The sequence below is a fragment of the Setaria italica genome, chromosome III, assembly GCF_000263155.2.
Source record: "Setaria italica strain Yugu1 chromosome III, Setaria_italica_v2.0, whole genome shotgun sequence".
Classification (NCBI taxonomy): Eukaryota; Viridiplantae; Streptophyta; class Magnoliopsida; order Poales; family Poaceae; genus Setaria; species Setaria italica.
Genome location: NC_028452.1, coordinates 20976864 through 20988539, shown reverse-complemented (window position 1 = coordinate 20988539; position 11676 = coordinate 20976864). Strand labels below are relative to the sequence as shown.

At 42.5% G+C, this 11676-nt stretch overlaps 1 protein-coding gene and 1 long non-coding RNA gene across 14 annotated transcripts in view; one reads left to right on the top strand and one right to left on the bottom strand.

The window, feature by feature from the left end:
• The window catches only part of LOC101778777, a 10083-nt gene extending 2566 nt beyond the window's left edge, over positions 1-7517 (top strand). Inside the window, exons 2-12 of one of the 5 annotated variants that reach the window (XM_004963720.3) lie at positions 3016-3195; positions 3355-3465; positions 3575-3907; positions 3986-4162; positions 4234-4521; positions 4694-4816; positions 5356-5553; positions 5658-5893; positions 6074-6278; positions 6392-6697; positions 7009-7517. In XM_004963720.3, the coding sequence (XP_004963777.2) occupies positions 3016-3195; positions 3355-3465; positions 3575-3907; positions 3986-4162; positions 4234-4521; positions 4694-4816; positions 5356-5553; positions 5658-5893; positions 6074-6278; positions 6392-6697; positions 7009-7323 (2472 nt within the window). In that variant the 3' untranslated portion in view covers positions 7324-7517. Of the gene's footprint in view, positions 1-3015; positions 3196-3354; positions 3466-3574; positions 3908-3985; positions 4163-4223; positions 4522-4643; positions 4817-5355; positions 5554-5657; positions 5966-6073; positions 6279-6391; positions 6698-7008 lie in introns of those variants that run through there. The other 4 variants (XR_002676761.1, XR_002676760.1, XM_022824914.1 and 1 more) reach the window with 4 other exon arrangements.
• LOC111256639 lies at positions 6530-9970 on the bottom strand. Of its 9 annotated transcripts, none has more exons than XR_002676768.1 (4): positions 9270-9680; positions 8354-9173; positions 8199-8278; positions 6530-6664 (listed from the first exon to the last, which is right to left on the bottom strand). It is a non-coding gene; the product is annotated as an uncharacterized LOC111256639 (long non-coding RNA). The 9 variants fall into 9 exon arrangements; XR_002676765.1 differs by lacking the exon at positions 6530-6664 and adding exons at positions 7368-7463; positions 9696-9970 and having other exon boundaries at positions 8199-9173; positions 9270-9341; XR_002676764.1 differs by lacking the exon at positions 6530-6664 and adding exons at positions 7368-7463; positions 9696-9970 and having other exon boundaries at positions 8199-9173; positions 9270-9325.
• Between the last annotated feature and the right edge of the window lie 1706 nt (positions 9971-11676).

Sequence of the window (11676 nt, the reverse complement as noted above, 5' to 3'; positions counted from 1 at the left end):
CTAATTAGACTTAATAGATTCGTCTCGCCGTTTAGCCTCCACTTATGTAATCGGTTTTGTAAATAGTCTACGTTTAATACTCCTATTTAGTATCTAAACATTCGATGTGACGGGTGCTTAAATTTAAGTCAGTGAATCAAACCAGGCCTAATATATCCATTTGAAAGCTTCTCGCTGTGCGAATCCATCACATGAATGGCTGGAACTTGGGATCTCGTCGCCACCAGCCACCATTGCTGCCACATCCGTTTCAAGTGGACGACGCCAGTGAGCTGTCTCCCTTCATCCCGTCCATGATGCTCATGCTTGGAGTCTGTGAAGGGTCTCCAGGGCCCTGCTCGGCGCGCACCCACTCTCGATCCGCTATGCACCTCCCCGGTGTCCGCGCTTAGCACTGAGTCGCGCACCTCAGCGATGTCCTGGCAAGCGCTGACGCAGAGCTTGTCATTGTCGGCGAGACCCCCACGCGGCTGCCGGCCTCTGTCTCCTCATGCGACGGCGCCGCCGATGCGATGCGGCTCTCTGCGAAGGCTGTCCGGACGAGCCGTTCGACATTCGTCTCCTCAGGAGACGGGGAGGGAACGAAATCGCTTGTGTCACCGGCCGATCGCATCCCTGCTCCGATCCATGCGTGGCGCGAAGGGTCGCGAAGAAACCCGAGAGACGCCCGAGCACAGTTGATTTATGAATGGACAGCTGTGGTAGCTCGATGACGTGGCCCAATGAGGAGGCTGATTTTTAGGCAGGTTTCGGTCTTTAAAGATTTTTTTTTAAAAAAAGTTGTCGGTACGGTTCACTCAGTTCAAAGGACAGAAATGTTTGACCCTAGAAAGTAGCAGTGATAGTGCCCTATAACTACCGGTTCAAGCAAAAGGAAAAAGAAAAAACAGTATTGATATTTTGTATGAGGTCCTGTTTGTTTCACATCCATGTTCTTCACATCAGATTATATAATCTAGCTTGTGTAGTCTGATCTAAAACAAATATTCCCTCCATCGTCCATAAATATATACCCCTAAACGTCATGTTCCATCGTCCATAAATATATACCCCTAAACGTCATGTACCTGTGGACGGAGGTAGTATATATAGGGGGTGTTCGGTTGAGCTTCAAATAAGCTGCAGCTGCTTATTTGAACAGTAAAAACAGAGGGAGCTAAAAGAAAAAAAAGCTGGCTGAACAGCTCAGCTGCTACTGCTTATTATGGCTGATTCGAACATGACTATGTCTCAGATTATGGCAACCCACCAAGCGTCCTCTCCCAGCTTATAGAGTTAGGGAGCTAACTATAGCTAGGTATTATTGCAGCTTTTCTTTGCCGCTACAAATGGAGCGGAAGCATACATGAGCATCCGGATATCGGTGGACTGAAAAATGCTTCCTTCTTTTTATAGGAAATACTCTTGTTCCTTTCAAGAAAATGCCATCTCACACGCGCTTGGCAAGAAAGACCACAATTTTCTTTTACCACAGTTTATTATTGCTTAGAGCATTATGCTCACGTCACAAACATTCTTTCTTTGTCCACGATATCGGGCTCTTATCTTTGGTTACTCCTCTGTTCCCGTTATATTCTTGGGATTGAACATATGCCTCTGTTGCCTTTTTTATTTTTATATTTTTTTATTTTAGTATTTTGCAAAAATATATATCCTAATAAAAAAATTACAAATCTATACCTATACCTCCATTTGAAATGGCTATAGCTAAATGAAATGGCGGAAAGTGCACTGTAGCAACCTACCGCCAATTGAACTGGCAGAATTTACCTTCCCTAGGCAACACATCTTCAAAAAATCATAACTAATTCATATGAATTCGGATGGAGATAAAATTTATATAAAAATTATAGCTTTAGATAATATTTACAACTTTGTAGTTTAAACTTTTTTCATTTGGATCCATCTTGGTGCTTAAATAATGATAAAAGTTTCATATCTAAAATTTAATTTTAAATCTGAAACTTGTGTTGATTATTTGAGCATCAAGATGGCATCAAATGAAAATAGTTTGAACTACAAAATTGTAAAAATCATCGAGAGCTACAATTTTTATGTAAAATTTATCTCTATCCAAGTTCTATGATTTTTTAAATGTGTGCTGCCCAGTTTCAAATCTAAAATTTGAATTTTAGATCTGAAACTTGTGTTGATTATTTGAGCACCAAGATGATACCAAATAAAAAAGTTTGAACTACAAAGTTGTAGATATCATCGGTATCTACAATTTTCATATAAAGTTTATTTTCATCTAAGCTTATATGAATTAGTTACGATTTTTTAAGTTTATAGGAATTAGTTACGATTTTTTGAAAGTGTGGTGCTGAAATTTCGCCGGTTTAACCGGCGGTAAGGTTGAGATGCCCCGATGGCCAGTTCTCCTCGCGGTCGGCCGTTGGGAGTCCGTGACACGGGCGGCGCCGGTGCGGACGGTGCGATGGCGTGCGGGCCTACGTGCTCCCGCTGCCGCTTCTTGCCGTGCGGGTGCTTTCATTTCCAGCCGATGAGCATCTCGACGCCAAGCAGCTGGCTGCTTGGCGACGATCTTTAGAAGGTGGAGCGTCTTAGCAACGGTGGTTTGTTCTCTCCTTCTCGGTAGTGTCGTATCATTGATTCGCTGAGCGCTCAGAAAGTACTCGGTGAAATGCCGGAGCGAGTTGTTCTGTGCGCCCTGTGCGATTCTTTGTTTGATTCGTGCCTTTAAATACCTAAATCATCTTCTGTCAACCTATACTAATATAATGCTGCTAGTAGTCCCAACATTTATGTGTAGGATAAAAGCATTCTTCTCCAAAAATAATACAGTTCGATACTTTGGTCTGAATGGAAGATGTTACATACTTACATGATTGCAGTTCCTAAGAAAAAGAAACCAAATATGTTTAATTTTTTCAAAATCGTGCGTATTATATAGAGCATTAGGCTCTGAGCTCAGCAGGAATGCATTGTTTCTTCTGTTCTATTGTCCCAATCCAGAGTATAGAAATTAATTTGTTAGTGTTACACTTGATGCAGGCTATCACTATCAGTGCAAACTCTTGGGCTGATGCTGGCCATGCTGTTAACCATGTGTATGATCTACTCTACATGATGGGGCGAGATGACATAGCAGTTGGTGTCGGAGGGGACGGTGGTATATCAGATGATGGTAGGGTTTATCCCGATGTTGGTGGTTATTTCGCGATAATTGAGCAGGTGCAGTAGACTATGCCGTCTAAACAATACCCTTTTTCTTTCCTCTGGAACCTTGCTCTCTTGCCAATTCTCCTTGCCAACTCTTCACTCAGAATACTAGATTGCCATTTTTGCCAGGGACTTCAGTTTTTCAGTAGTTTTCTATGACTATTTTTCCAGGAAATGTCAACAGTGGGGGGTTGTCGGTACCGACAAACGATTCCGCAGGGGGGAAATGGCCGGTTGGATGTCAACACAAATTATGGAATCAGACGAGCATTTCTGCCTCAGGTACATAGAATGATTCATTCATGATCACCAAATTTTGTTGTAGGGTAGTTCAGAAAGACAGACCATAAATCATTATGATTTCTCTACTACTTTTTGGTTATTGAATCAGGGCAACCGGAGATACTTCCCTGTTCAACAACCAACTACGCAACAGATGATGATTGACACCATATCTGCCGGGCCAACGACCGCCTTCCTAATGGGGACACACACGAACTTTGCACTTTTCCTCATGAGCAACCCACATCTGAAGAAAAATGTGGAGCACATTTACATGATGGGTGGTGGTGTACGATCACACAATCCCACTGGCTGCTGCCCCAAGAGCAGCATCTCGTGTGTGCGTCAACAATGTGAAGATCACGGTAACATGTTTACGGCTTACACCAAAGATCCGTATGCTGAGTTCAACATATTTGGGGATCCTTTTGCTGCATATCAGGTGCCTTGCCTGCACACAGCTTTTTTCCTGTAATCAGATTTTAGCTTCTGAAGCTTATCTCTTTATTTGGTTTAACAGGTGTTTCATTCTGGTATTCCTATCACCCTTGTGCCTCTTGATGCAACTAACACTATACCAATCACTGAGAACTTCTTTAGGGCCTTTGAGCAAAAGCAGAGCACTTATGAGGCGAAGTACTGCTTCCAATCTCTGAAGATTGCTCGGGATACTTGGTTCGACAATCAATTCTACACAGTAAGTTATGTTGTTTTCTGGACACATCCACTGTTTGTTGGTTTAGCTTCATTCATTTTAGATGATTGCAGAATTACTTTATGTGGGATTCCTTCATGACTGGTGTGGCACTCTCGATTATGCGCAATGGTGAGAGGCCAGATGGTGAGAATGATTTTGCTGAGATGGAAGTGATGAACATAACTGTTGTTACATCTAATGAACCATATGGTGTTCGTGATGGATCAAATCCATTCTTCGATGGACGTGCGAGGCCAAAATTCAACTTACTGGAGGGTGGTGTACATAGTGGTCATGTTCTGACTGGACTAAACGATCCATTTTGTGTTATGAAGGGGAGCATTAAAGGGAAATGCCAGGTAGGTAACTTTAATTCGGAAAATGGAAATATGTTACATAAACATAGTAACCCGTTGCTCATATATGGGTAACTACAAATTTGAGATTTAATAAAGATTTATATGCATTTATAATCATGTAGAGTTGGGAGTCATGATGATATTTAACATGATGGGCCTGAATATTTACCAGGATGGATACACAAAAGAAGTGCAAGGTCCTGACTCGGTTGCAGCACTTGTTGCGATGAAGGCAAAATCTAATAGAAATGCAAGCAGTCCTCTTGATAGAGAGTTTTTCAACAACTTCCTTGAGGTATTTGTTTGTCTAGTACTGGTTTAATTTTGTTTAAAGATTCTGCCTTTTCACACTCATGTATGCCATTTTAAGTTGCTATTACCTGTTTAGATATTGCAACATGTCTACAAAAATAGTGGCGGAAGATTATTAAGAAAAATTCTGATTCATGTCATGGACCTGAATCTATACATGATAAATTTGTTGCTCTTGATGCATGCTTAAGATGACAGAGGAGAAGCCTTACATTTGCACTCATCGTAAGTTCTATTGGTTATTGAAGCCACATCGACGAACTCCAAAAGGAGTTATGGGATGTAAAGTTTATTCTATTCTGATTAAAGATATTGTTGTGCAATGTTGGGATTAAGTTCTCAGGACCACCAAGAGATGCTCAATCTAAGATGATTAGATGAGCATTGAGCAATGCAGATGTGATGTATTAGTTGATAAAGTGATATGGGGGTTAAGATGAATGGAGCAAAAAAAGATTCCTTGCAGTCAGCACATGTCTGTTACTCTGTTTCTAAGAAGTCCTTTCCCATAATCTCATGCAGGTTATGAATCGTCCTGCATGCTCTGGCCGCTTCAACTTCACCAACCAGTTCCCCCACTATAAAGAGGTTATGTACAAACCTGACTTCAGAAATCGGATTAGAGGAATGCCTGTCATATTCGACATGGACATGAGTCCAGGTGATTTTATTGCTCTCTTGTGCCTCCTGAAAGCAAATATAGAAGCAATTGACCTCAAGGTCAGAATCATGTGTCCTTATCTTCCTTTCTGATAAATTCATGAAAAAACTTAAAGCAAAATAATATAGTAAAAAGTTTTATATATGTGTGCTTCCATATACAGGGGATACTGGTAAGTGGCAATGGCTGGTCAAATCCTGCAACAATAGATGTTATCTATGATGTTCTTCATATGATGGGTCGCGATGACATTCCAGTAGGACTTGGTAGTATCACTGCATTAGGAGCCCCTGAGCTTGGCTGTGAATACGTCAAGGCCATACCACATGGTTCTGGGGGTGGTCTTGACGCTGACACACTTTTTGGACTAGCCCGGATGTTGCCCAGAAGCCCCAGAAGGTACAAATGAATTGCTTCAACAACATCTATCACAGATATGCGGATACTAAAAAATGATTTGTATGCATAGAGGTACAGGTTTATTCAGATTCCTGAATATCAGAATAGGATGAAGGGTGAACATGTAAAGTATGAGTAGATGTAGAAAATGAAATATCTATTTCCATCTCTTTTAAACAGGTACACAGCAGAAAAATCAATGAAATATGGGACTCCAAGGGACACTGCTCACCCTGAGATGAGACAACCATTGGCGTTCGAAGTTTGGCAACAAGTTATAGCAGAGCTTGGACCAACTGAGAAGATAACCGTCCTGACAAATGGTCCTCTCACAAACATCGCTAACATCATTTTATCCGACACAAAGGCAAAATCAATGATTGAGGTTAGTAAGCTAGTTCCGAAAGCTTGTGAACTATATAATTATAGCTTCCCAGTGATATTGTTTGAAGAATAACTTGCAAGTTTTGTATGGCCTTCATTTTTCATTGGGCACAGAAAGTTTATATAGTCGGCACTCATTTGGTTGATGGCGAAGGAGAAGAAGGCAATCTATTTACTGTGCCATCAAATAAGTTTGCTGAGTTCAATTTCTTTCTTGACCCTAAATCTGCCAAGACAGTTGTAGAATCTGGCTTAGACATCACTGTCATTCCTCTGAGAGCTCAGCGCCAGGTGTCTTCTTTCGGAAAAGTCCTAAGATCACTACGCGGAGCTGAAAAGACTCCTGAATCGTCATTTGTGTACCGGTTGCTGCTGTTGATGAAGAAGCTGCAAAAGAACCACCAGGCGTACAGTCACATTGTAAGTTGGCTTTACAGTTCTGTTCTAACTGACATAGGACTAGTGCACAAGAAATATCAGTCAATAACCAGACATAGTATTGTTATATACATGGTGAATAATTCACAGGAAATCTTACTGATTGTCATCTAGCATAACAAAGCATTCAGAATCCTCCATTCATATGCAAACATTGTCGCATTATTCAGTGCCAATAAACACGAAAGTATCTATGTCTGCTATGCCTTTTATTTGATCAGTGCTCAATTAAATCACAGGCTCGATAGTAGCAACCTTTGTGATGTCTCCTTTTCTTTCTCCACAATTTGCAGGATATGTTCCTTGGGGAGGTCCTTGGCTCGATGTTCCTGGTTCAGCAGTCGCATCTAAATTACTCGATCACTGAAAAGGCCATCAGTGTTGGCTCCGGTCATGTCAGCATGGATGGCCAAACTATTCTTGACGAGACAAATGGAAAGCTAGTGAAGGTATTAGATCGTCTCCATTCAGACACTTATTACACAGAGCTTGCGAAGCTGGTTGCTACCAAGAAGCAGTCTGCTCTTGTTGGCAGTTTTGATGAGCAGAAAAGAATGTGGAGCAAAGCAAACTACAAAGGCCGTGACGATCCCGGGTTTGTTAAATAGCATAGCACATGTGGGAAGGAGTAGCTCCTATATATTTTTTTTAGTGCTGCGCTGAAGTTGTACCTCCTTCGGAGGAACCTGGGCTCGCTTTGGTCGATATTAATGGTGCTTCAGGGTCAAAACTCAAAAGCCCTGAAATTCTAAAATGGAAAAGATAACTTCAAGATGAGCAGTAGTGTAACAAAATTTACTAATTTCGAAGCACTTGTGCAAGGTTGTAAATTTTCATTAATCATCATCAGGTACTTAGTAACAATGTCCGTGCGGCACGCACAGGCTATATGTTACAGGATAACAATTAAAGTTCTGATATGGACAATTCTTAAGTAGGAATACCAGTGCCTGCACAGCTGTGAAATACATGACATGTGACAAACAATATGAAGGAGTATGCCAAGCATACAAAAGTGTAGCATTTTTTTTTTTGGTCATGGGTATTCATACAGCCACAAACGCATCTATACACTAATTTTTCGCATTTCATCATATCAATGGTAACAAGTGCAAGCAGTCACTAAAGTTCAGTCTTAACCCTATCTCCCTCTCTCCGCTTTCCCTTCCCTTCTCCACTCTCCATAATTTTCTTTTATAATGCCTCTTCCTCAGTTTTATGAATAGCTCTGTTATTCTCTCCTCCCTTTCCCTCACCAGCCCAGGTTGATATAATTTCATGCTGCCTTTTTATTCAAAAGAAGTCGTATAGATTTCCAGTAAACATAAATTAAGTAGTAGCTACCATAGGCCTTCATTCAGAATATAATGTCTCATTTGTAATAGACTTTGTAACAGAATTGTGAAAATTGGCAACAGGCCCATCAGATTGTCCTGCAAACATATGGTACAATAACACAAATGGCAGATGACGATTAGCTTACCAGTTAACAAACTTGATTCCGATCAATTGTGTTCTTTGATGGCCTGATGCACTGTTGGTGAGTGCCTACGCAGTCTCACACTGCAGTAAAAAACAATAAGGTATATATTGCAAACCTGACACCGAAGAGCAAATAAAGTACACAATATAATTCACCAGTGACATTATTCCCACACCCGGAGTTGTGGATGGTCCTCACATGTGAGGAGCTGTTTGAATCATAGCACACCACTTCTGTGTTGATTAGCTCCTCGATTGGAGGGCTATGTTCTAGATAAATTTAAGAAAACTCAATCAGCAAGTGACCACAACTTGCACAGAAAGTTGATTCATGCATTAGGAAAGCAGATTCATGCCTTCAACTTAATTCACCATATATGAATACGAAACCGCATCCCTGCACACCCAACAAATGGACACCAGAGCCAATTCATCAAGCAAGCAGGCTTGCGCACATATGCCTTCAAAGAAGCTGGTTGGATTTCCAACTACTCTGTCTATTACCCACTTGATTTACATAAGCAATTGCCACCAAACTGTCAATTTCTCCATCATGTTGTTTGCATTGTATTGCATACAAAAGGAGAGAATCACATTTTTTTATTTAATTATTTCTATATTACCTAGAAGAAAATTATGTAATTAAGATCTATTTTCCACTTAAGAACCAACAAGCTTAGCCTATATCTCAAATTTATTTGAAAAAAAAATATAATAAAAACCTCTGGGCGGCATCTATTATCCTCGCCTCTAGATGAATGCTGTAGGAAGGTGCCAGTCATCATGGATATGTCAACTGCATAATAATTCAGATAACTTGTTACCCTAATATGTTTCGATAGCAAGTAGCATTGTTCAATTGGTATAACTGTAAGCTGCTGCTGGTTCAGGCCCTTGCTCACTGTTGGTTCAGGCCCTCGCTGACTGTTGGTTCAGATCCTCACTCACTGTCCCTCCAAGAGCTCTTAAACTGTGGCTGAGAAAGCAACACAATCACCACCTAAAGAAAGACAAAAAAAAAACGATTTCTCTTGCCGGTGGTGGCATTTGAATAACAAGTGATGTGCGTTACCTTAAGACCATGGAACCACTAAATCTGCAACTTCTTGTTGTCAATGACATCCATTCCTACAATTTGTTCCCACTAAACAAATATCATATACCTTTAAATTAATTAAGTCTAGCATGGTACCATTAAAAACTATGAAAATAAGGTCTGACAAGAAGTAATTTCGATGAACTTATTTCTTTATCAACAGTCTTAATATGAAAACAGTAATGTGCTAGCTGGTAAGGAATATAGCTTCAGAAACCGGTGATACCAGTCTTAACAAATACCAGTGATATTGACCAGCACATGTATACATAGCAATCGAATATGAAGGCATTATTTGCTAGCTGGTAAGGAATATAGCTTCAGAAACTTGATTCGATTTCTTCAGCTTAAATAACACGCTCCAATAATCAATATTGAGAACCTGCAGTAGAGAGAACGAACCCGGATTTTGATGTTGCCACCAGTGCCATGGTCAGGAGGAGCCGGAACAGGAAGGGCGGGTGTGCATCTTGACGGGGGCCAATGATGCCATGCCCCGTCGATGTGAAGCACCGGCACCTTTGAGTCAGGAGGTGGCGTTGCCGAGCCCGAGACTTGAGGACGAGGACAATGCCGTCGTCGCGGCCGCGTGAAGGCGCAGCGGCGAGACCAGCGAGCCCGGGATCCACAAAAGACTAGAGATGGATGGGGCTGCTGCTGCCGTCGCGTCTCCTCCGTCCAAGCATGGCCCCCGCTGAGGTGAGGGTTCTTGACCGACTTTTTTGTTTTTTTTTTGTCTTTTTCCATGGAAACATTTCGAAATATGGACCTGGCGCAAAGCATACACGCCTTGGCGCCAGAGCCGCTAGCGCCTAGATCGTTGCGTAGCTGCTGATGTGGATGCTGACATGACACCAAGCTTGACGCCAAGAATGATGGTGCCAAGCTTGGTTACATAGGACCAGCCCAAGTTTTATTTCTGCCATTAGCCATTTCCCCGTCCGACCACCGCTCCTACACACCCGTTGTTGCCCACCGCTCATCCCCGGCCGCCCGCCGCTCCTCCACGCACCCGTCGCGCCGGCCCACCGCTCCTCCACGCCGCCCCGCCATGGCCGCCCGCCGCGCCGGCCCACCGCTCCTCCACGCCGCCCTGCCGCGGCCGGCCGCCGCTCCTCCGCGCACCCGGCCGCCGCCCCGCCGTGGCCACCCGCTACTCCTCTACCTAGCTGCCGTGCCAGCCCGCCGCCCCTAGCTGCTTCCTTGTCCTGTTAGGTAGGTATAATAGTTAGATAGATAGTTAGATAGAATTTTCTTCACATCTAATTTTCTTTACAAAGTTATGTAGTTAGTATGGTAGTTAGTTAAATAGTTATATACTTAGTTACATAGTTAGTTAGCAGTATTAGTGAATTGCAGTTACAAAGTTATGTTGGACTAAAGGAATTTTGCGTTATTATGTGTATGAACTAGATGGACAACCTAGTTAGTATTTATCATGGAGGCACCGTGGAGAGAGATCATTATGAATATGTTGAGCTTGTTGAGATGCAAAGTGTGGCTGTGTTATTCGATGAGAAGCCTTCATTCAGTGAGTTGGTTAGAAGGGCTTGGGAGGAGCTACATTGCCATGGAGATGATGGCGTCGTAGTTGTGGGTGTACTTCACCTAGTTACCCCTCCCAAACTCCTAAAAAGATGATCCCAATTTGGTGTGCGGACCAGTGGGAGAAGTATGTGAGATCGGTTATGAAGTGCTAGTTCCAAAGTTTGGACGTGGTTGTGCGTCGGGTGTCAGTTGATCCCATCCCTCGTCAGTTTTCCCCACCAATGGGTCAACATGCACACTTCGACCCTCCCGTCCCGGAACCTGTTATGGACGTGGAGGTTGCACCTACGGTTCCCGATGCTGAATCTGCCCCCAATGAGGTAGTTGGAGATGCTTGTCGGATTCTTGATGCTGTGGCAGATCCTCCTCATGAGATTCCGTTAACACAGAATCATCCGAGTGAGTATCTTATCCGCACGCTGGTTGTGAGCTCACCCCCTTTATTACATCCATTTTTTTCTTCTTTCCTCATATTTGTACTTATGTTGCAGGAGACATTCTTAACAATGTGGATGTGCCACCAGTTGCTGCGCAAGTGCACTGTGGAGATGGATTCCGTGACTCCAATAGTGTCGAAATTATGAATGATTCGGATGCATATGAGATGGGAATGGATCTTGCATCTGATGATGATTGTCCTATTGGAGAGATGGCAAAGAGTGATGTTGAGATGTTCAGGCGTATCTTTCCCAACCGCCATGATTTAAGAGTTCAAGAGTTCGGCGATCTTGCCCATTCCGATCAGGCGTGTGCAGAAGGACATGATGATAAGTTCCTAGAAGCTCCTAAGGTCGGCCCTAGCATGGTAATTGAGAAGGGTAGGGTTTTCAAGAAC